This window comes from Canis lupus, chromosome 21 (assembly GCF_048164855.1).
Source record: "Canis lupus baileyi chromosome 21, mCanLup2.hap1, whole genome shotgun sequence".
Lineage (NCBI taxonomy): Eukaryota > Metazoa > Chordata > Mammalia > Carnivora > Canidae > Canis > Canis lupus.
In genome coordinates, this window is record NC_132858.1 from 22,215,322 (window position 1) to 22,240,771 (window position 25,450).

A 25,450-nucleotide genomic window follows, 5' to 3' on the forward strand; every position below is an offset into this window, starting at 1 on the left:
CCATCCCCACCGCTGCGTCCCTCATTCACCCTGTCATCAGCCACCTCAATTTCTGCAACAACAACCAAATTTATCTGCCTTAGACTAGCCCCCACCCCCTCCAATCTGTTCTTCAGTCTGTAGTCAACGGGACCCTCTAAAATGTATGCTTTTGCTTAAAGCCCTTCACGTCCCATCGCCCGCAGGACCAGGCCTAAACATGTATCCTGAAAGGCTTCGCTCCTCACCCTGTGTCTTTGAACTTGATCTTGTCTCTGCTGGGAGTGGCGAGGGGCGGTCCCTCTCCACTCATCAGGAGATGGCCTTGCTCATCAGGAAACCTTCCTTGATCCCCACCCCCTTGCCCAGGTCCAGGCTGGATGTTCCTAGAGCATGGCAGGCTTCCCTTCAAATAGCACCTGTCACCTTCAGTCACAGGTGCCAGTCTCCACCCCAGGTCTCTCCATCCCACTCTGCCCCACTTGTGGGGTGGGAACTACAGCTTCCTGAATCAGGGGTGTTTAGGCAGCACAACCTCCCTCAGGGCCTGCGCCTAAGCAGGTTGTTGAGGAACGCCGTGGCAGGTGTTTTCTGCAGGCCCCCCATCAGGACCTGGTACCGCTGAACCCAGTTTTCAAAGTCAAGGGCAGAGTTGGTTAGAAATGAAGTGTGGCTGGCGTATTAGCTTTCTCTCCTCCAGGGCCACACAAACACAAGGGCCTTCCTTCTTTGGGCTTGAGTGGGACCCCAGAGCAACAACCCCAGGCCCCCACTTTCATTGCTTGGACCTGCACCCACCAGACTTCCTCAGAACTTGCAGGAGGTGGAGGATGGAGAGGAGAGGGGAGCTCATTAATTAGGGGGTCTGCTGCCCTACCCTGATGACCGTGCTTCTCTTTGGTCCCACAGTTCTCTTTCTGACCCCAAGGAGAGGGCAGAGCAGTGAAACCTTGAAATTCAACATTGCCAAAGGGCTCACACAGGCATTACGGAAGGCTTTCCACCAGAACGACATCTCGGCTCACGTAAGTCTCTTGGCTCCGTAATGAGACTAAGCCATCCACACCTTCCTCTTGGGCCCAGAGTTTGTTTAGATTGTGTTCCTCCTCCCTGGGTACCATAACCATTCTTGTCAGAAGCCATGTCTTTCTTCATTTTGACAGATAGCTAATAATATGTGGTGACTGGATAAAAGGTCCAATTTTGACATAGAAATGGAGGTTGACTGCCTTATGTCTAAATTTAAAAAAAAATAAAATAAAATAAATTTTTTTTCAAGCATAGATACTGTTCTATTTTTATTTTTATTTTTTTTAAAGATTTTATTTATTCATTGGAGACACACAGAGAGAGAGATAGAGAGGCAGAGACAGGTAGAGGGAGAAGCAGGCCCCATGCAGGGAGCCCGATGTGGGACTCAATCCCGGGTCTCCAGGATCAGGCCCTAAGGCTGAAGGCGGCGCTAAACCACTGAGCCACCTGGGCTGCCCCAGATATAATGTTTTAAACCATCCCGTTATCCCGTTATTGGGGATACTTTAAATACTTTCCCATTGGGAAAGTATTTAATAGTGTTAGTGTAATTCTCAAGAAATTGTCCATTTCCTTTCCCTTTATCTTCCTCAGCATTGTAAATAGTGATTTATTTCTGGACGTTTAAAAATTATTGTAAATTGAGTCCAACTTTGTGCTTCAATAGCCAGCAGCAGACAGGGAAATAAACATGTTTTTTTCCCCAAGCACTTTAATGCCAAGTACTATTTAGTAACCGCCAGCTGATTTCCATGGCATATCCAAGCGATGGAAGCCTCACTTTACACTCTTTTGGATTGATTACAAGTTTTAAAGCCCTACGTGTGATTGGCAGTCGGTGGACAACCCTTTTCGCCTCTTAAAAATATTGCTCTGGCTTTTTTTCCTTTGAGGCCTGTCCTGCAGTTGTATCTAGCTTCGTGGTCTCCATGACCACACCAAGGACTAGGGATGAGGTTTGGTACATAGGTTATTGGTCATTGTCAGCCTCTTTTTTTGGAGGTAGGATGGGGGGAGGAGCAGAGGGAGAGGGAGAGAATCTCAAGCAGACTCCCAGCTGAGCGTGGAGCCAGATGTGGGGCTCAGTCTCACAACCCCGGGATCATGACCTGAGCCAAAACCAAGAATCAGATGCTCAACTGACTGAGCCACCCAGGTGCCCCTGTCAATCCCTTTTATATAATTCTGAGAGAGAGAGAGAGAGAGAGAGAGAGAGAAGAAGAAGAAGAAGAAGAAGAAGAAGAAGAAGAAGAAGAAGAAGAAGAAGAAGAGAAGGAAGGAAGGAAGAAAGGAAGGAAGGAAGGAAGGAAGGAAGGAAGGAAGGAAGGAAGGAAGGAAGAGAAAGAGAGAGAGAAAGAGAAAGAAAGAAAGAAAGAAAGAAAAGAAAGAAAGAAAGAAAGAAAGAAAGAAAGAGAAAGAAAGAAAAAGAGAAAGAAAAGAAAAAAGAGATGCATTTCACGAAAAGCATCCATGATGTCTGCACTAGAAACTTTATTTGAAAGTTGAAAATGGGGGCACCTGGGTGGCTCAGTTAGTTAAGAATCTGCCTTTGGCTCAGGTCATGATCTCAAGGTCCTGAGATGGAGCCCCGCTTTGGCTCCCAGCTCCATGGGGAGCCTGCCTCTCCCTCTCTCCCCTGCTCTCTCTTGCTCTCTCTGTCTCTCTCTCGAATACATAAAAAAAGTCTTGAAAGAAAGAAAGAAGAAAATGTAAGTATTTTTATTTGGCCACCTGACATGTAATTTTCATTCAACTTTGGTTGTTTTCAAACTATCTTCAGTTTTTACCTTTTTTGCAAATCATCCCAGACCACTGTGACAATCAGTTATGAATTCATTTTTTAAAAATCAGCCCATTTTTTAAAACTTTTGAAAGGATGTCTGATATTACTGCCAGGAGTGAAAATCAGGATCATTTGCCACAAACAAAAGCTAATCAGAAAAATGAGAATAATGGTAATGACTTGTTAAATTCAAGCTAGACATTGTTGCTTGAGGAAGGCTCTAAGGCTGATGTCTCTGGTGTCCCTTTGTTTAAAAATATGATTAGCAAGCTTTAGAGAGGTGCTAAAAATAATCCCTAAATTGAGACTTGTTCCTTGAGGTCATTAGGATTGGAGCAGAGTCCACTCTTTTAACAGGTGATCTGGTGTTGTATTAAAAACATCTTGAGGGGCACCTGGTTCAGTGATTGAGCATCTGCCTTTGGCTCAGGGTGTGATCCTGGAGTCCTGGGATGGAGTCCCACACCAGGCTCCCTGCAGGGAGCCTGCTTCTCCCTCTGCCTGTGTCTCTTAAAAAAAAAAAAAAAAAAAAAAAAAAAAAAAAAAAAAAGGTTTTATTTATTTATTTAAGAGAGACACAGAGAAAGAAAGAGAGGCAGAGAAATTGGGTCAAAAAGAACTCAAAACATCAGTGTCCCTTGGGACTCAGTTTTAAGGGAGACTTTCCATAGCCCATCCTCATCCTCGTCTTGGTCTTGAACCAACTTCCAAGCCAGGAATGGAGTGGAGTCTGAACAGTCCTTCTCTCAGTTTCTAGAAAGAGGAATCACCTCATCTACTACTAATCCCCATCCTAAAGGAGCCCCCACTTCATCTATCATTTCTGCCTTTTCATTTTCGTAAGTGAAGAGAACTATAACAAAGCTGTTTTTCCCAGCATTTCATCTCTGGAAATCTCTTTTGCCTGCCCTCTCCTGTCTGCCTTCTTGGGTGACTGTTGGTGCTCACAGGATGACACTGAGGCATTTAAGGAATCAAGAAAACCCCCACAGATTTAATTCCCTTCCATGTTGGTTCGCAATAAGTTGTATTTCATTCTATCCCGCTATTTTGAGACTTGCCAATACACGTAGCACTTTTATAAATTATTAGAATATTCGTCGAATGAGAACATCTTGCTCCCCAGCCGTGCCAAATAAGGGTTGTGGTTCGAAGAAATACCAAGAAGGACTTCAAGTATGGTGGAAATAAACACTGAGTTCTGTGGGTCTGTTGTTTTGTAGGTGGACATTCTGGAACATTCTCATAATGTCACCGTTGGTTATTATGCTACCAAAGGGCGGCTGGTGTACTTGCCTGCTGTCGTGATCGAGATGCTAGGTGTTTATGGGATCAGCAATGTCACTGCGGATCTGAAGCAACACACCCCAAACTTACAGTCAGTGGCGGTACTTGCCTCCCCGTGGAATCCCCAGCCTGCAGGCTGCTTCCAGCTGAGAACAGGCAAGTACCTTAGAAAGAAAGGATTCCTGTCCGTTCCGGAATCGGGGGCAGCATCACGAAGATGCCTGTTTAAAAACTTGAGTGCTAGTGGCTCTGTTGTCTCTTAAAGTCCTGTGTACCTTCCTCAAAGGGCCCTGCTAATCAACTGTCCAAGTTCCCTGCCTATGAACCTAAACTTCCTCACCCTGGATTTATTAGAAATAGTCCTTCAGGGACACCTGGGTGGCTCAGCGGTTTGGTGCCTGCCTTCGGCCCAGGGTGTGATCCTGGAGACCTGGGATCAGGTCCCACATCCAGCTCCCTGCATGGAGCCTGCTTCTCTCTCTCTCTGCCTGTGTCTCTGCCTCTCTCTCTCTCTCTGTATCTCTCATTAACAAATAAATAAAATCTAAAAAAAAAAAAAAAAAAAAAGAAAGAAAGAAAGAAATAGTTCTTCAGGGGCACCTGGGTGGCTCAGTCGGTTGAGCATCTGCCTTTCGGGTTGCTTGGTCCTGGGATGGAGTACCCACATCAGGCTCCCTCCCTGCTCCATGGGGACCTTGCTTCTCTCTCTCTCTCTCTCTCTTTGTCTTTCTCTCTCTCTGTCTCTTAGTAATAAATTAATAAAATATTTTTTAAAAAAGGAACTAGTCCTTCACAGGAGCCTTCCTTCTCAATTTATATAATTAGGACTTTAAGAGCAACAGGCATCGTATTTTTAATTTTTTCCTGTATTACCAGTGGATACTGGTAAGAGCTGAGCATCCATAAAATCTGTGCTTTGGACCAACACTGTTCCAGGGTGCCCCTGAATCAGAAGCTCTGAGCTTTGGCCTCGGAATCTTATTCTCAAGCACCCTCGTGATTCTGATCATGTGGTTGGTTAGCCCCAAGAGTGGAGAAATTATTGAAGTCGAAAGACTCAATCAACTAAGTGATGCAGGTCAATTGACAAGCCCCCACCCCCCAAACCTCCCCCAAGAAATAGAAGGCATGATCTCTCTTTGATTGTTTTTTTTTTTTTTAATCATTCTTGGAGCAGATGTCTACCCAGTCCAACAAAATCCTTTGCATTAGAGGGAACCTCAGATTTGATCGTGCTTTTAATTCTTCTTTACTCATAATCATTTTAAGAGCCACTTCCAACCCTGCAACCAAACGTTGTCAGTCCTTATTTGCCTGATTTCTCTGATGTAAATCATGCTGTTTTATATGAAGACTGCTGTTAAGTCCAAGGAGCTAAGTCACACATCACTTCGGCAAGCGCTGATTTATGACTCTCCTTCTAGTGCTACAGTTTGTGAGCCAATCTGACAACATCCAGTCCTGCAAGTTCGCTCAGACGATGGAACAGAGGCTGCAGAAGGCCTTCCAGGATGCTGAGAAGAAGGTCCTAAATACCAAAAGCAACCTGACCATTCAGGTAAGGAGGAGGGTGCTTCAACTGTGTCGTTGATGTTGGCAAGAAGTGACTTGATCTCCTGTTTCAAAGATGCCTGGTGTAAGTGTAACTCCATCACTTAGACAGGAAGAGGTGCCATGCTGGGGCCCCTGAGAAGACTCAGTTTCAGCACCAATGAGGATGTCTGTGACAGGAGGGGTGCTGTTTTGCTATATACCTGCTGTGGTTTGGGGTTTTATATTTATTTTCCCATGTGACGCTTCCTCAGGCCTTCCCAATACATTTGCTATTTTGTTTTTTTTTTTTTTTTTTTTTTTTTTTTTTTAAATTTTTATTTATTCATGATAGGCACACAGTGAGAGAGAGAGAGGCAGAGACACAGGCAGAGGGAGAAGCAGGCTCCATGCACCGGGAGCCTGACATGGGATTCGATCCCGGATCTCCAGGATCGCGCCCTGGGCCAAAGGCAGGCGCCAAACCGCTGGGCCACCCAGGGATCCCTTTTTGCTATTTTGTTTTATTTTGTATTGTTTAGTTGTTTGTTTGGGGTTTTGGGGGGTTTTTTGTTTGTTTTTAGATTGTTTTTATTCATGAGAGACACAGAGAGAGGCAGAAACATAGGTAGAGGGAGAAGCAGGCTCCCTGTGGAGAGCCCGATGTAGGACTTGATCCCAGGACCCCTGGATCATGCCCTGAACCAAAGGCAGATGCTCAACAACTGAACCACCCAGGCATCCTGGTTGTTTGTTTAGAGAGAGCACACACAAGGGTGCACAAGAGTGGCGGTGAGGGTAGAGAGAGAGAGGGAGAGAGAATCCCAAGCAGGCTCTGTGCCCATTGTAGAGCCGGGTGCAGGACTCGATCTCATGACCCGGAGATCATGACCAGATGTGAAATCAAGAGTCAGACATTTAACCGACTGAGCCACCCAGACGGCCCAATACATTTACTATTTTAAAAACTGAAGTAGATGTGCAATATAAGGTACAATTTCGTAAAACGAATCAAATGTCTCATAAAATGAAATTAATTCTAAATAGCTAACTCATCAAGATTTGCCTATCCTGTGATTTGCATTGAGTTGTTTCCTAGACATCCACATGAACAGTCACCTTAGTTTAAACAAACACATATAAACATTTTATATTTGGGGCTCATTGTATGCCATTACTGTGCTAAATGTTTTAGAAATATTTTGCTACATAATACTCAAGACATCTTTCTGAAGTATTATTATCATCATTTCACAGAAAATGGGACTGAGAGAGAGGCTAAGAAACTTCTAGAAAGCCACACAGTAAAGAAGGGAATAAGGACTTGAGTCAAGGCCCATAATCTTATCCTATCTGCTATGCTAAACCATGGAACTTTTGGTGAACACATGAATTTTTCTTGGAAAAACCCCACTGCTAGTACAATATATTTCAGTTTCCTGGACTTAACAATAGATATGCCACCAAAAGCTTTCCTCAGACCCACTTTTTTGCAGTTATATAACTAACATCCCACTAAAGACATATGCTTTTTTTTTTTTTTTTTTTTAAGTAAGCTCCACATCCAGCATGGAACCCAGTGTGGGGCTTGAATTCAGTCAACCCTGAGATCAAGACCTGACCTGAGATCAGAAGTTGGACCTCAATTGACTGAGCCACCCAGGCACTCCAAGACAGATGCTTTTTTTTTTAAGATTTTATTTATTCATTCATGAGAGACACACACAAAGAGAGAGGCAGAGACACAGGCAGAGGGAGAAGCAAGCTCCATGCAGGGAGCCCGACGCAGGACTCGGTCCTGGGTCTCCAGGATCATGCCCTGGGCTGAAGGTGGCGCTAAACCACTGAGCCACCCGGGCTGCCCCAATGCTTTTTAATCATATTCATCCAGCCCCCAAATTTCTCTGATTAACTATACAACCCAATGTCCTGTTTTTACTGAACTAAATCCTTTGCAATTAAACCCAGTGGTTTTGAAATTGACATTTAGCATAAGTGAATTATCAGCAAAGCCAATATGAGGTAGAAAGCATACAATTTAATTTGAAGAAGCAGCTTTCCTTTTCTAGATTTATCCAAAATGTATATGGAAGTATCTCATTATGATTCAGTTCATATTAGATTAAGATCTAAAAACGTGTCACAAACATAAGATTTATATAAGAAGTATGACTCAGCTCCCTTGTGGGAGATCTTTTTCTTTCTGATTGGGTTTGTGATCTTCACAGGTGCATGATTCCAGTTAGGGCTTGGAGGCAGAGTGTACTCTGATGGTATTCAGGAAGCACAGACCCATTGAGCACCTCCTGTTTATATAAATAAGTTGCCTTTGGCCTTAAGAAGACTCTGTGTTATGGGATAGTCATGGGCCATGAGATGAAACCTTGTACAGCAAATAACAAAGTTTCCTTGGAAAAGACTGTAACAGACAATTTGAGAACTGCATCTAAATAAATTTTGGGTGCTCTTGAACATTTCAGCAGGTCTTGAAGTAAATGGTTAATTGGGTGAATTGTTTCATTAACCCTGCTCCACTTTTTGCCATGGCTGACAGGAAGCCTGGAACTGCTTTGTAGCCTGGATTCTGGAACCCTCTAGGCCCCTTTATCATGCATATATGTAGCTGCATGCTAATCATCCACCTGGACTTGTTCCAGGACCTGGTTTTATAATTAATAACTTTCCATTTTACTGTATTAAGTATAATTTGGAGGAGCACCTTGGATTTTTTTGGACACATAGGTATTTAATTTGTTCAGAGAGTCGTGGAAAAGTTTTTTTTTTTTTTTTTTTTTTAACTTGTATAGCATTGGTATTAGGGGCTAGATTGCAGTAGACTCAATTAGGACCTTTTTGGTTGTGAATGACAGACTCTAAGCATATAAGATTTAAGCAAAAAGAAGTAATTGGGGCAGCCCGGGGGGCTTAGCAGTTTAGCACCGCCTTCGGCCCAGGGCCTGATCCTGGAGACCCGGGATCGAGTCCCACGTCGGGCTCCTTGCTTGGAGCCTACTTCTCCCTCTGCCTGTGTCTCTGCACCCCCCCCCCCCCGTGTCTCTCTTGAATACATAAATAAAATCTTAAAAAAAGAGAATAATTGGCTCATAGAACTGAAAGGTTCACAGCATATTTCATTCAGGCCCAATTTGATTCAGGTGCTTATATGATTTCTTCGAAAAGTTCTCTTTGTCTCTTGGCCTTGCCCTGGGCTGACATCATCTTCAGGCCCAGTGGGGTGGCCCCTGGCACCTCCAGGTTTGTCTCATTCTTGTTGCTTACAGTCTTATGGAACCAACATACCTATTTTGGTGGCTTTCCAGTAAAAATCCTGGGATTAGCTCTCATTGGGCTCATTTGGATTGTGTTCCCATTTCTGGAGTCATAACTGTGGCCAAGGAGATAAAATGTCCCAATGTCCCCGAGGCCTGGCTATCCCCACTCCTAGAACTTGGGTAGGGCAGCCCCACCCAAAGCCCATGAACCCAGCTGGAGAGAAGAAGTATGTCCTCAAGGAAATTGTGGTGCTGTCATAGAAGAAAGAAGAATGGATGGTAGGTAGGCAAAATAACAGCCTTCCTTTCTGCCACTCTTTTTAAGGTCTAACTAGCTAAATGAATTGTGGCATGAATGAGTGGGAAGTAAGAGATAAAGTCAGGAACAACAGGAGTCTAAGAGTAAAGGGGGTAGTGGGAAAGTGCCCCCTGTAGGGGCTGCTTCTACTGGGGACAGACAGGGCATGACTTTCAGGGAACACTGACCTGGCCTTGGTCTCAGGCCTGTGGACCTCTCATTTATGAAGCTAGTGTTAAGTAGCCATCAAGATTGGTCACACTTTTCTTAGCTATAAAAAAATGAGTATACTAAAGAAGACCAAAAAAAGGAAAATCTGTGCTCATGAATTGGAAGATTTGATATTGTTAAAATGTCAGTACTGCCAAGAGCAATCTACAGATTCTATGCAATCCCTATCAAAATCTCAGTGATTTTTTTTGCAGAAATAGAAAAATCCATCCTAGAATTCATATGGAATCATAAGGAACCATGAATAGCCAAAACAGTCTTGAAAAAGAAAAACATAGCTCGAGGTTTCATACTTTCTGATTTCAAAACTTACTACAGAGCTACAATAATCAGAACAGCATGGTACTGGCATAAAGACAGACATATAGACAAATGGAGCTGAAGAGAGAATGCAAAAATAGATCTTTGCATATATGATCAAATGATTTTTGACACGGGTGCCAAGACCATTTAATGGGGAAAGGATGGTCTTTTCAATCAGTGATATTGGAAAACTGGGTATCCACAAACAAAAGAATGAACTTGGACCCTTATCTAACACCATAAACAAAAATTAACTTCAAAGTAGATCAAAGACCTAAACATGAGGGCCAAAACTATAGGACTCAGAAGAAAAAGAGGAGAAAACTTCATGGTATTGAATTTGGCAATGATTTCCTGGATATGACACCAAAAGTATAGGCAACAGAGGAAAACATAGGTAAATTGGACTTCACCAAAATTAAACACTTCTGTGGATCAAAGGACACAATTAAGCAAAAAGCAACCCACAGAATGGGAGTGGATATGCCAATCATATATTGGATAGAGGGTTAATATCTGGAATATATAAAGAACCCATACAACTTAAAAACACGAAAACAATCTTATAAAGAAGTGAGCAAAGAGTTCTAATAAACAATTCTCCAAAGAAGATCTATAGATGATCAATAAGCACATAAAAAAGGTACTCTACATGACTTAATCATCCGGGAAATAGAAATCAAAACCACAGGATACCACTTCGCAATCTATTAGGATGGCCATCATAAAAAAAAAAAAAGAGAATAACAAGTGTTGGTAAGAATGTGGACAAACCGGAACCCTTTGCACTGCTGGTGAGCTTCTCAAATGGTGTAGCTCTGTGGAAAACAGAATGGTGGTTCCTTAAAAATTAAACCTAGAAATACCACATGATCTACCACATGATCAAAATAATCAAAAGCAGGGACTTAAACAGATATTCGTGCACCCATGTTCATAGCAGCATTATTCACATTAGCCAAAAGGTGGAAGCAACCCAAATGTCCATCCACAGATGAATGGATAAGAAATGTGATATATATTTACACACACACACAAGGGAATGTTGTTCATTTTAAAAAAGGAAAGAAATTCTGACCCATGCTACCACATGGATGAACCTAGAGGATATTATGTTAAGTGAAATAAGCCAGTCACAAAGGGGCAAATACTATATGATTCCACTTATAAAAGGTGGTTAATTTTGTCAAATTAATAGAGACACAAAGTAGAATGGTGGTTTTCAGCGGCTGGGGAGAGAAAGAAATGGAGAGTTGTTTAATAGATAACAGGTTTTGGTTTGGGAAGATGAAAAAGTTAGTTGAAAAGCAAAAAATAGAATATTCACATCAGAGATAATGGTTGAAAAGTTATTTTAGTTATTATTATTATTATTATTTTAGATGGCAGTATGGGGAAGTCTTTTAAATTGTTAAGAAAGAAGCACCTTTCTTTCTGGTACCCTGGGGAAGAGGCATGAATACCGGTGGCTCAACCACACTACAAAAATACTTTCAGAGAGGAGAGAAAAGAGTGGACCAGCAGTGTTGACTCGATGTATCATAAATCATGGGACTATAGGCTCTGTGTTAGTGAATTAAATAGCAACTTCCACTTATGGGGAAAAGTGGGAAATAATGTGAAGAAGCTATTCTTGACAGTCTTCTTAAAAATAACATTTAAAGGGAAAGTTGCAGGGATCTTCATGCCTGAAGGCACAGAGGTCTGGGAAAGACAGGATTTCCATCAGCTCCCTATAGGAAGAGAGGGCACACTCAGTTTAGTAATTTGAATAAAGTCTAATAAAAGGGACCTTTGGGGTGCCTGGATGGCTCAGTGGTTTGAGCGTCTGTCTTTGGCTCAGGGCGCGATCCTGGGGTCCTGGGATCGAGTCCCATATTGGGATACCTGTGGGGAGCCTGCTTCTCCCTCTGCCTGGGTCTCTGCCTCTCTCTGTGTGTCTCTCATGAATAAATAAGTAAAATCTTTAAAAATAAATAAAAAATAAAAGGGACCCTTGGCAGAAGTACAGGCAGGCTCTAGGGAAACCACAGGGCAAGTACAGTACCCGAAGCGGTAAATGTTGGGGCCTGATGGGGTGAGAAGAGCGAGCAATTATGGGAAGCCAGAGGCCAGAGCTGCCCTACAGGAGCCGTGCTGTGGGGAGGGAGTCCCGGACGCCAGTTCTCTGACCTCCCTCTCCTCCCACTCTCCCCTATCCTCCTGGGCTCCTTTTAGCTGAAGCTAAAGGAGGGAAGAGAAACCCACAGAGGTGGTCCACCGGGGTCTGCCTCTGGGTGCGCTGAACAAAACGAGGGTTGATGGGTGGGCGGCTAGAGAATCTGGAAGGGGAAGGTGCAGACGGGCGGGGGGGGGCGGGGAGGGGGCACAGAGCCCCGCACTGTCTCACCAAGTAGAATGACTTCCTACTGCATCTGTTTTTCAAATCTCATCCGTGGGATATTTTTGTCCATACACTGACCCAGAAAACCGCACTTTCCGGTAACTGAAAAACTGACTTCGACAGATTTTTGAGAAGAAAACCACACCGTCCCATAGTCCTATTTACATATTCTATATTGAATTAATAGGTCACGAGAAAATGTAATCACTCCCCCAAAGACCCTGTTTTATATTTCTGAATTCCTTTTGCAGTCAAGGCTTCATCAGGCTGTTCACTAGCACGGTGATCCGCTGTGTAGGAACTTAAAAGATCCCCCCGCCCCCAAATTTAACTCAGGCTCCCTCTGAGCAGTTGAGCCCTCTTAGATTTAACATTGTCCATGCTCTAGGCTCTATTCTGTGTGTTCAGAACCATAAAAGTAGCCTTGAGGCGATTCAGCCTCTAGAAAAGATACCCACGCCCGCTTAAGACCTGAGGTCAGACTGCCTGGGTTCGAATCCTGGCTACTCTCTTGATCACGCCGGGCCTCGGTTTCCTCCTTTGCAAAACGGAGTCGTGAGTGGATGCAGTTCCCGGGGCATCTGAGGACCGAGTGAGATCACAGGGCCCTAGCACCACGCCTGGCACTCCGCGAGCAGCCCCTGCGTGGCGAGTGGTGTTATTCTGGTCTCTTCCTCGCTCCTTTTTCCACCTCCCATTCATTTCTACCCGCAACTTCTGCTCGAATTCCTCCTCCCACGGCCTCCATGAAACAGACCCTCATCTTATTTGGTGTGTCTCCCCCCTCCCCCCCGTGTCGATTCAGATGGTGAGCACATCCAACGCCTCGCAGACAGTCACCTTGGTGTACGTGGTGGCCAATCGAAGCTCCTTCCTCAACGGCACGGTCGCCAGCAGCCTCCTCCGCCAGCTCTCGGCCGAGCTGGTCGGGTTCTACCTCACTTACCCGCCGCTCACCATTGCCGAACGTGAGTACGTCCCTGCCCCCCACCCTGGGGCGCTGCCTTTCCCCTGCACCCACCCGCCCCCTCCAGGGCAGGGGTAGGGGGTTCTTTCTCCACTTAGTGAACATCTGTTGTGCCGGCCACATACTCACTCTCTGATCATAAAATAACTGAAATGGGTGATACACCGGGACTGACCTGCTGACAAGTTTATTGCACGTTGGAAGAAAGCGCTGGCTGGGTGCCCTTACCCTGTCATCGAGTCCTCACAAAGCGCCCTAGAAGGTAGCACCAAATGAGCCCCACTTTGCGAAGGAGAAAACTGAGATCCCAAGAGGTTTAACCAGATGCCCCCTCTCACGTAGCTAATGAGACATGGAACCTAGGGTTCAAACCCAAGCAGTCTGCCTTTGAGATTGCAGGAACAGCCTGGAGGGCGTCTGTCCTTGTGGCAATCTGGGTTGCAGTGGTTTCCCTCACTTGCACCATCAGCAAATGCTCCAGGGCCTTTGCCCCTTGCCCTGGCTGTTGCTGTCTTAATGCAGCTCGTTTGCAGTCAGCATCGTGACTTCACTGGATGAAGTTCCCATGTCAGTCCTGTGGCCTGTCTTCCTCTGATGCTCAGTTACGTAATTCTCATTACCATGCAGCAGGCATAGACTCGGAAGACAACGCAGCCTACATTTTGTACTCAAACACTTACTTGGTGGCCAACTGAAGTCAAGATTTGTGCTGTTAAATTTAATTGTCAACACATTTCTCAAGGTCACTGGTCCAGGGTTTTGTTTTGTTTTGAGGCACATAGTAGCAAAATTGCTTCTGTTTCTTTCTGTGGCTGGATTTGAGACTATAAATAAATAAAATGATGTGTGTGAATGGACGCAGCACACAGTAGCCACTAGGAATTTTTTTTTGAATGTTTAATAGCAGGCTTTTGGAATTTCATGTAGTAAGGAAAGGTGACTCTGGATTTTATGGAAAAGGTAATGGCATGAAAGATAGTATTATGTCAAATGGCAGCATGCAAAGAAGTAATTTTCTTTCCTCTTGATATTTTGATAATAACAACAACTGAGATTTATTGAGTGATTACTATGTGCCAGGCACTGCACTACACCCTTTACATGAATGAAGTCTAACCTGCAAAAAAATGGGACTGTTTGTCACAAACATTTAGCTAATAATAAACTTAGTCCTTGACATTGGAAAAATCCATTCAAGAGATGATCATTCCTAAAACTATTAGTGATGGTTGGGTAGTTTTCACAAAGGAAGCTAAAGTTAAGACATGTTCTAGCTGTGAGTCTTGATAATGATAATGTTAATGGAAAAAATAAATAGAAAGAGCAGAAATGCACAAACCCTAGAAAATTCTTCATCTGAAAGTTAACCCTTTACTGAGTATTTTACTTGTTGGAACAGCAAGATAGTTTTAGCCTGTATGCCCTGGAGCTCCCAGGAATGATAAAGCTGAATTTAGCTGTTTGATATTGTGTCACCTATGTCCATCTTCCTTAATAATATTTACATATAAAACCCGTGAAAGTAACTTGGTGTGTTTCTTATTTGTTTTAGCGCTGGAATATCCCAACCTTGATATATCAGAAACAACCAGAGACTATTGGGTAATTACAGGTAATCTCTTTCACTCCCTCTTTCCCGCTATCAGTTTGTGTTTTTTTTCAAACAGCATGTCAAAAGAAACCCCAAAACTAAAAATTAATAATTGTTATAATTATAATAATTAAAACTGCATGCCATTCAGTGATAGGATCAGCATCTTTCCTTTGGTCCTGTCCTTACTTCCATAGGACCAGAAGTGGGTAAAGTCAGCTAAGAAAAGATACCACTAAAAAAAAAAAAAAAAGATACCACTGAAGGTGAATCTTAGATAACCATTCAAAACAGCCACCTGTAAAGTCCATGGCCTCCTCTTTGCAAAAAGTAGATCAATCTGAAGGTATGGCGGCGACCTGTGGGTATCTAGGGTATGTCCATGGGAATGGTGGTTTATTTAACGATGGTAGGCTTTTCTGCGCTGCCCTACAAAACCCCAGTGAAAGGCAGAGGAATGCTGGGCATGCACTTTTCTCTCTCCCCTGGCACACACCCCACACCTACACTAATCCTGGTGGAGCCCAGGCGTGTCCTGACAGTGAGGGCGGATGGAAGTAGAAGGGTGGTTCGGTGACATTCTCTCTTTTTTTTTTTTTTCCTTGACATTTCCCAGCTGAGCTTTATGAAACAGCAAAAAAGTTCTTGTTTGTGTTTTTCCAAAGCCAGAAAGTGGCTCTGAAAATCTTAGAGAAGCAAGGGTTGGGAGCAAAGAGAAAAGACAGATGTTGATGGAAGAAGTGACCAGCCCAGCTGAACATGGAAGGGTGGAGGGGGAGTGGAAGGGATGAGCGTGTTGGGCCTGCCATAACAAACACCACAGACTTTGGAGGCTTCGGCAGTAGAAATTTATTTTCTCATATTTCTAGAGGCTGGGAAGGCTGACATCCAAGTGTCAGCAGGGTTGGTTTCTTCTGAAACCTCTCTCATTGGCTTGTAGATAGCTATCTTTCCTTTACATCTTTCCTCTATATGTCTGTGTCCTAAACTCCTCCTCTTATAAGGACACCCATCATATTGGACTAGGGCCTCCCCATGTGATCTGATTTTACCCTAACTACCTCTTTTAGGGCCTCATCTCCAAATACAGTCCCATTCTGAAGTATGGGGGGGTTAGGACTTGAACATAGGAATTTCGGGAAGATACAAGTCAGCCCAAAGCAAAGAGAGAGGAGGATCCTACAAGTCATGGAAGATGTGCCTGGGCAAGCCTGTCTGAAACCTCCCTCGTTTCTTCCCTGCCCCATCCCCTCCCTCACATGCTGTCCCAAACAGTAGCAAGGCTGCTGCCTGGAATCCTAACAAAGGAGCACACACTCCTGCTCAATGAGGCTTGCTCAAGACCTCTCTGAAATTGCAGAAAATCTCATTTCTTTCTCCCCCACCGAGCCATGGATATGCAGAGATGATTTTTACCTGCTAGAAAGACAAACTAAAGAAATGCGTTTTAAAAGAAAAAACAGGGGGCCTCAGTGGCTCAGTCAGTTAAGCATCTGACTCTTGGTTTTGGCTCAGATCATGATCTCAGGGTTGTGAGATCGAGCCCCATGTCAGGCTCCGTGCTGGGTATGTATCCTGTTTGAGGGTCTCTCTCCTACTTCCTCTGCTCCCACTTATGCTCTCTCTCTCTAAAAAAGAAGGAAAGAAAAAAAAAACCATCAGAGTTTATGCCCAAGAGGGAAATGATACTAACCCAGCAATGTTTTTTTTTTTTTAAGATTTTATACATTTATTTGAGAGAGAGAGAGAGCACACACAAGGAGGAGGTAGGGACAGAGGGGAGGGAGAAGCAGCCCCCCCCCACACACTGCTGAGCAGGGGTGGGATGTGCGACTCGATCCCAGGACCCCAAGATCATGACTGGATCTGAAGGCAGACACTTAATTGGCTGAGCCACCCAGGCGCTCAGCAATGCATTTTTGAACCAGCAGGTTATGTAACACTTCCAGAATCATGCCTCCACCACCAGGAATGCTGCTTTTGAAGTTGCAGATGTCTCTCCTTCTATTAACGTAAGGTTTACATTAAATGGTAACACATCTGCCCTTAAACACGGGCTGTCTCGACAACCTCCTGTCTCATCCTTTCCCCGAGTACCTGGGTCTTGCCCTGCTTCTTGTTTTAGTAGCATAACCTTCAGAAAATCATGCTGGGACTTCAGCCCTTGCCCGCCTCCACCCACCCCCACCCACCCCTGCCTGTGTAACTCATTTGCTTATGTTGTTGCTCTTCCAGCTGCTGGTCATCAGAATAAACAAGGGCCCCTGTCACTGTGTTTGGGGCTAGTTACTCAGGTAGTGCCAGTGGGAGGGGCGAGAGCCAGTGTCAGCGTGACCCTCCTTCCTTCCCTTTGGCTCAGGTCCCACTCTCTCCACTCATGTACAGCCACCACCGGCCTTTGACCGTAATTCACAGAAGGGGTAGGAGATTGGGAAGCGAAATGAAAATAGCTTTGTTCATCCGGCTGAGAGGCGCAGGTCCTTGACACCACTCTGCCCTTCGCTCCCAGATACCAATCACAGGCACTCTGTCATCTGCTCCTTGCCAACAGCTCAAAGGATGGGGGGCAACTTTTCCTTTCTGTAGTTGATATTATGAAACCGTGACCTGTTTCTACCTGCTTTCCCACTAAATTTATATTAACTATGTTTTGAGGTGTCTGGGTGGCTCAGTCGGGTAAGCACCCAACTCTTGGTTTTGGCTCAGGTCGTGATCTCAGGGTCCTAAGATTGAGCCCTGTGTCTTGCTCTCTCTCAGCACGAAGTCTGTTTGGGGTTCTCTCCCCCCACCCCTCCGCCCCTTCCCCTGCCCATGCTCTCTTTAAGATAAATAAATAAAATCTTTTTTTTTTAATTTTTATTTATTTATGATAGTCACAGAGAGAGAAAGAGAGAGAGGCAGAGACATAGGCAGAGGGAGAAGCAGGCTCCATGCACCGGAAGCCCGATGTGGGATTCGATCCCGGGTCTCCAGGATCGCGCCCTGGGCCAAAGGCAGGCGCCAAACCACTGCGCCACCCAGGGATCCCCAAATAAAATCTTTTAAAATACTTCTCCCCTCCTCCCTGAGCCTGGATCCCTCATTGGTGGAAATACTGTGGCTTCCTTAGGGTGATTCCTGCAGCCCCCTCTGCTGGCCACAGATCCTGTGGTGAGGATTGGGTATACAAGGCAGGATAGAGACGTGCAGACTTAATATTGCTGCCTCACACAGATCACAGCCCACCTTAGGTTTTTTGTGTTTTTTTTTTTTAAGATTTTTATTTATTTATTCATGAGACACAGAGAGGCAGAGACATAGGCAGAGGGAGAAGCAGGCTCCATGCAGAGAGCCCAACATGGGACTCGATCCCAGGTCTCCAGGATCAGGCCCTGGGCTGAAGGTGGCTCTAAACCACTGAGCCACCCGGGCTGCCCCCACCTTGGGTTTTTCCTCTTGTCTTTACTGCACCACCAGGGTCAGAATCCCAGATCTAGCAGTCTCAGGATTTCTTCTGGTCTCAGCCCGGCTGCTGCTAACCTAGTGTGTCCTTGGGCAAGTCACTCAGGCCCTCTGGATGTCGTGCTGTCACCTGTGGAATGAGGACAAGATAGGAGATGAGCATTCTGGTTCTTTTGGCTCTGCATGTATGGGATTCAATGACACATAAAACAATTCAGCTTCTGTATAGGAAGCTGAACCAGGCTGAGCCGACTGTTGAAATTTTATTGCTTAGGGCAATTGTAAATAAAGAAGGAGTGAGAGACCAGTGATGTAACAGCCACCGAATCTTCTGGAGAGCTCCTATGGATGCAGCTGGGGACTGCCCGCCTCCTGTTAGCTGAGTCAGTGGTGGCGAAGGGTGGATGGCCAGGGCCCTGGCTGATGGGCCAAAGGACTGCTGTCTTCCTAGGCACTTGAGCCAGGGTCCAAGCTCCCCTACTGCTTCAGGGTCGCTCAGGGAGATGCACGCCCCTTTCTAGTCCCTTCCAGGTGGGCAGAGAGGGCTGAGAGCCTGCGGCCTGCTACGCTTCTCAGGGGAAAGGAAGGGAGCCACAATTCCTGGAACACAGTTATTTCTTCTTCTGGGAAAAATGTGTCTAACAAAGAAGCACATTTGATCAACAGCAGCAGCTAGCATTAATGGGCATCCTCCAAAGGGCCTTGTAGCACTATGCTCAAGCCTTTTTTAAAAAAAAATAAAGTATCTGTTCTCTACAACACCATCAGGAATAGATTATGATAACCCAGACCCCTGGCTCCAACCCCCAGACCTTCTGGAGCTGCCTCCCAGTGGGGCACCTGCTCTTGGCAAACAGAGCAGTGAGCCATGTGGACACTGCCCAGTTGGAGGTTCCATATAACCCTGTGGGATGTTCCCGCAGCTTCTTACACTTCCCGGAAGGCTGTGGTTTGGTTTGGTTTTTGTTTTCCCTCAATTTAAAAACTTGGGGTGAAATACACATAACATGCAATTGACTGTTTTAACCATGTTTTACTGTGCAATTCAGTCGTGTTAAGTACATTCACAGTGTTGTGTGGCCATCACAACTACCTATTTCTGGAACTTTTTCATCACCTGGGAGCTTTGACTTTCCCTTTCTTTGATGTCTGCCCCAGAATCATCCCTGGGATTTGCTTGGAGTAACCCATGATGATGCCCTCGACTCCTGTGTCTGGTAGACAGGAGAAGCCAACTTAGAAGTAATCTTTCAGGGGCACCTGGGTAGCTGAGCTGGCTAAGCATCTGACTCTTGATCTCAGCTCAGGTCTTGATCTCAGGGCTGGGAGTTCAAGCCCTGCATTAGGCTCCACGCTGGGTGTGGAGCTGGTTTTATAAAGGAAAAAAAAATAAGTAATCCTTCAGCAGTGATTCTCTAATTTTACTAGAGGCACATCTTTGAAGCAGAGAGAACGCAGCTCTCCTCTCTGGGACCAAGAGGTAGGCTGACCCTTCCTCAGCCTGACAGTTGCATCATGGGGGATTTTGAGGGGCCCCTCTGGGACCTGCCATGGAGAGAAGAGTGCAGACGTGTCTTATCTTTGTTTGCAGGAATTCTGCTTGACAGATGAGCTGGGAGTCCCTCCCAAGGGCCCTAGAGAAAAGAGCTGCTTTATGCCCTCTATGGGGATTATTTGGCATTTGTGGCTTCAAAGAAGTCATTTCTGAGACTCGACTGTGGGTTTTTATTTTTCTCTTGATCGGTTTCACCATCATGCTCCATATCGCTGCCATCAGTAGCTTATTCTGGCCCTGTACAGAATGAGCTCATAACAGCAACATGTTCTTTACGTTCGGGCTATTTTCATATCCCCCTAGATGGGTGGTATTAGTGGCCCTTGGCTGGACTATGGTAGAACAAATTCCGTTAACTGAAAAATCTTGGATTGCACACCCAGCCCATTGTTAAGTTTTTGTCTCTTTAAAAAGATGAGAAATTTTTTTTAGCATTTTTGATCTCAGGACAGACTGTGTTTGGAGGCTGTGTTTGTGTGTTTGGGGTGGCATTTGTTTCCCAAGGGACTTGGAGGAAGGACCGAGCTTTTGGGGGTAGATGGCAAAAGGACATGACTCCCATAGTAAGTGATCTTTCCAGTCCTGGCATGGCCCTGGTGTGTTCTTTGCGGTCCTCCGCCATGCATGCACTAGCCGTTGCCTACCCTTCCATCATGAATGCCTTACCTACCCAGATAACCCTGGATATAGATGAGACACAGCAGTGGAGGAGGGCTGGAAAGAGGAGTTTCATTTATCTCCTACACACCTGGCATTACTGCTAAGCTGCTTGATACATCTGGTCTCATTTCAACCTTATAGCCCACAAGGAATAGATTTACTGTGATGTAGACTTTCTTATTCCCTTTCTATAGAGAAGGACTTGGACTCAGGAAGGGCCAGTGGTTTGCCTGAAGTCTCAAGACTGGCAAGTGCCAGCCCACTCTTTCTATTACACTGTCCTGCTCTTGAATGGAAGCGTACCTGAGAGGCTCTGGGCCACTTTAGGGATGGGTCTCAAAAGGACCCCATGGAGGAGGGAAAGATGAGGACACTGGGCAGGGTGGCTTGTCTAGGTGTGAGGAGCTGAGTTGCAGGATGGAGCTCAGATTCCTTAGCAAAGCTGCTGAGAAGTGAAAATGCAGTAAGGGTAGCCCTGAGCCGGGGCTTCTGAGCGGGAACCAGTGAAAGATCCATGTAGTCATACCTACGGCTGTGCTGTATTCCCACATGCTCTCTAACAACACGTAACATCTTAATAAGGTTTGGATTAAATACAACAGCATCAGGCATGTCACAGCTTGTGGAGGAGAGAGCCCAGGCTTTAGAGTTACATAAACACGGGTTCAAACCCCAACTTTGCTGGTTATTAGCTGCATAACCTTAGGCGAGTCACATAACCTTTCAGCATCTATAACATGAGGACAGTGATTCGCTACTCCTGGGGCTATGGTCAGGGTAAAGTGAGGCAAGGATGGCCAAGTCCTAATATGAGGTAGGCCCAGGGCCCTCCGTGGCTGGTACAGGGCCGGTGGTGGTTGTGGTTTCTGAGTCCGCAGGGAATCTGTCCTCTGAGCAGCCCCTCTGCCTTCTGCATCCACAGTGCTACAGGGCGTGGACAACTCGCTGGTGGGCCTGCACAACCAGAGCTTCGCCCGGGTCATGGAGCAGCGCCTGGCACAGCTGTTCATGATGTCCCAGCAGCAAGGCCGGCGGTTTAAACGGGCCACCACACTGGGGAGCTACACCGTGCAGGTGCGTGTGTGGCAAGTCACTGGGGTCTTCTGACAAATGTGCGGGAACGTCCTGAGACTAAAGTAAGCCATGCCGTGTGCAGAGGAGTATTTAATCAACACTCCTCTTAGGTTTGGGGGGTTCGTGGTTACGACCATCAAAATCATGGAGGAGGGTGACAGTGAGCTACTCCCCTATCTTGCTACTAGACTCTAAAGTTTCAGAACAGATTCTGTACACGTGCACATGCTTACTAAACAGAAGTTATTAGTAAGCGTGCACAGACTGACTACTCCCCAACCTGTTCTGGAGACTGGATGAAGTCCCAGAGCTTAGGGCCTTTGGGCCTCTTGCCACCGCTACTGTGGATGGCAGGCGCACCAATCAGTTTCCCAGGTGCAGGACGCTGTTATCCTTAATTAGTCAGCTTCAACAAAACAGGGCCCTGCACGTGCGTAATGGGCAGGTGACCACCCAGGGATTTCGGTGGGGGAGCTGTAGCAGACATTACTGATGCCCTGCCCAGAGCCCTTTCCCCTTTCTGTCGAATGCCAGTGGGCTTCCAACAGCCACTGCTGAACCTTTCTTTCTTGAAGGGCTGCTCTTGGGATGCCAGAACCCACTCTGTCCCTGCCAGGGCCGGCTGGAAGTGCCTGGGAATTAGTGAGTGGTAGGGGTGTGCACACCACAGCGCTCTTGCTTCATGGCTTTGGGAGTTCTGAGATGTGTGCTTTCAGTAATTGCTAGAGCTTTCCCATAGAATTAAGCTTTAGCTACCCACTGTGCTAACTAGATTAGTAAAATGCCTCTCGCTAGTTCCGTTCCACCCGCTGTCTCCTCTCCTGTCTGTCCCTGGCACCTCCCGAATAATCTCCAAGCACGCAACTCGGAGTCTGCTTCAGAGGGATCCTGACAGACACAAAAGCCATTCTCAAGGTAGAGGCTCCAAGCTGGTTTAGATTCTTTATTCAATTCAAGCAAGAGTGGGGGCATCTCTAGCATATTCCAGCCAATCCACATATCCTGAATACCACTCATTTCACCAAAACTGAGAACCCCCGTAGCTAATATTTGTTACACTAATTAACAAAGCTCTATTGAGCAAGCTGTCAAAGTACAGAAGCCCTCCTGGTAGCTGCTTCCTGAGTGCGGGCTTCCTAATTGGAATCTAGCACACTGCCCCTGCGGTGTAAACTGTCCGTTTGGCAATTGCCACATCTAGGGTGTAACTTAACCCAGACACACAGGCTTGATATCACAGTGTCTAAGAGGAAGCGTTTTAAAGGAAATTATAGGCATTACTCCAAGCTGTCTGCAGATTGTGTCCCCAGGCAATTTTGAAAGTACACACAACCCATTTTCTGGAACACACTTCCCTGCCTCAGTCAAGCATCCTGCCCTTGAGGGAGTACTTGAGGTCCTCCATTCACAGTTGGTAAATCTGGCCCCATGTCCCAATCTGGCCCCTAGCAGATGTTTGCTTTCATTCTAAGTCTTTATGGTTGGTGACAACCTGTGACCAGGTAAAGCCATAGTTAATTTCTTGTGCCATGTTTATGATTTACCCTCACTGGGGTCTATGTGAGCCCTATAATCCACTTCTCCAACTATCAGAAAGGAAGCTGTTGAGACTCAGACAATAAAATGGGATTTGCCTCAGCTGAAGAAAAAGAAAGAACAACCCTAAAATCCTGATGTTATTGTACATTTCTTGTAAACCGAAGAAATCTAACACATTCTACACGTCTAAAAGAGCCCAGCGAGATGGTCTTCCCTCATTTCTTTTGAGTTCTCCAATGTACTTGGCCCCATAGCTGCCTGGAAAGTCTGAGTGGAGCAAGTAGGGATTTATTTCTGCAAATCCTTAGTTTATAGAGGCTGTAGATCGTCTTCTAACATCGTCCTTGGAGAAATCTTGGTAACAAGAATTCACTATGAATTGAAATTGAGTGAAATTATTAAATATCTGAATGCCCATTTACCTTCTACCTGGTTATACTAACACTAGCCTTACCTCCTGTCCCGGGAGGGACTGGAATGACATGCCCAAATTTCCCAAATAAAATTCACTCTGCGGAATTTATATCATGCTTCTACCCAGTGGCCTTTCTTCTGGGCTTAGATAATTTTAAAAGATGAGCCACTTTTATGAATATGGAAATGTATATTCTAGAATTCAAAGATATTTCTCTAGTGACTATATCTGAAAAATTGAGTCTGAAGAAGAAATCCATATGACCAGTCAACATTTTTAAATGTTTAGCTCCATTTGCCACAAAAGTGATGCAAATTTTAACTACCACAAATTATCATTTTCACCTACCAAAGATGTATAATGGCATCGTCCAGTGTTGGCAAGGATGTGATGAAATGGGCACTTTCAAACATGGTAAATGGGTATGACCTCTGCAGATGGCCAATGAGCAATTTAGACAAGAACCTCCTAGATGGTCACAATCTTACTCCTGGAAATTCACTTTGAGGAGATAGAGGTGAACACAAAGACAAGACAGTGGAGCAGAGTTTCTCAGAGAGTGTCCAGAAATGGTCCCACAAGGTGCCCTGGGGCAAAGGGGGTCCATGGCCATATCCATTTGGGCAAGGCTTCATTCTGTAGCCCCTACCTGAAGATCCCCAAGGCCTTTTGGCATACTGAAGACTCTTAAAAAGACCTGCAGTAAAGAAATTCCTTAACTTTGTTCAGCTACAAGTTCGTATATTGCCAATAAGAGCCTTATTTTTAGTAATACCTGTTTCTCCAACATTTTGTTATGAACACTTTTAAACTCACACAAAAATTATGTAGTGAGCACCAATAACCTCACCATCTAGGTGCTACAGTTAACAGTGTACTTACTATTTTATATTCGGTAACATATTCATTTCCATGCCACGAATCCGTTTGCACTGTTCTAGAACTTCATATACGTAAATATATTCTCTTTTGTATAAAGCTTTTTTGGCTCAATGTAGTGTTTCTTAGGTTCATCATGTGTTATTTGGGAGTGTATTCCTTTGTATTGCTGAGTAATTATCCCCTTGTATGAATATACTACAGTTTACCCATTTTTCTATTGAGAGATCACCAGACTTTTTCCATTTTCAACTATCATAAACAAAGCTGCTATGCACATTCTTCTACAGGTCTTTCTATGACCGTATATTTTCATTTCTCTTGAGTGTGTAGGAGTGGAATTGCTGGTTCATAGGGTTGGTGTATGTTAGCTCTGTGAGAAACTGCTAGACCTTTTCCCAAAGTTTGCCATTTTCCACTCCCACCAACCAGATGTAGACTTCCAGCTATTCCTCATGTTCACCAGCACTTTGTATTGTTGGCCCTTATTTCAGTCACTCTGCTGGGTGATAGCAGTGTCTTATGGTTTTGCTTTTCATTTCCCCATTGAGCATTTTGTATATGCTTGTTGACTATTCAGATACCTTCCTTTGTGAAGTGTCTGGCCAGATTTCTTTAAACCCATTTTTTATTGGGTTGTAGTAATAACTGTTTTAAATTATGTAGAGCATACATACACAGGAGTATAAAGTCATGCAGACCTCAGAGAACACTAATAAAAGGAAGCCACAGCCCAAAGCATAAGAACATTCCCCTTACCTTACCCCTAAAGGCTTTTATGTGTCTTCTCTAGTTCTATACACACTCCCTTCCTTCCTATCCAGGTTGAGTTTGCTTCTGAATTTTGTTTTAAGCCACGCCTGTATTTTCTGTGTAGATTTTACCATCCATGTGTGTCTCCCTGAACAGTTTATATTCTGTGATTTTTTTCTTTTGCTCATTATCAGAATTATTTTTTTCATTATCAGGATTTTGTATTCACCCACATTGATACAAATACCAGTAGTTTATTTATACTACTCTATACTACTTCATTGTGTAGTACCGTAATGTACTAATCCATTCTACTGTTATTAGTGACTTTTGAATTTCCAGGGTTTTTTGCTGTTGTGACCAATATTGATGTAAACATTTCTGTAGTATCTTTTAATGTCCTATGAAGCTTGCAATCTGTAATACACACTTTAGAAAATACTATACTATAATGTTTATCAGTAGTTAATTATAGTTG

General features: G+C 44.8%; 1 protein-coding gene across 7 annotated transcripts in view; it reads left to right on the forward strand.

The window, feature by feature from the left end:
* The window catches only part of KIAA1549L (KIAA1549 like), a 267,032-nt gene that overhangs the window by 145,077 nt on the left and 96,505 nt on the right, over positions 1-25,450 (forward strand). For all 7 annotated transcript variants that reach the window (XM_072791077.1, XM_072791079.1, XM_072791078.1 and 4 more), the window contains 6 exons: positions 889-1,004; positions 4,018-4,237; positions 5,506-5,639; positions 12,904-13,066; positions 14,618-14,677; positions 21,235-21,386. In XM_072791077.1, coding sequence (XP_072647178.1) covers positions 889-1,004; positions 4,018-4,237; positions 5,506-5,639; positions 12,904-13,066; positions 14,618-14,677; positions 21,235-21,386 — 845 coding nt within the window. The remainder of the gene's footprint in view (positions 1-888; positions 1,005-4,017; positions 4,238-5,505; positions 5,640-12,903; positions 13,067-14,617; positions 14,678-21,234; positions 21,387-25,450) is intronic.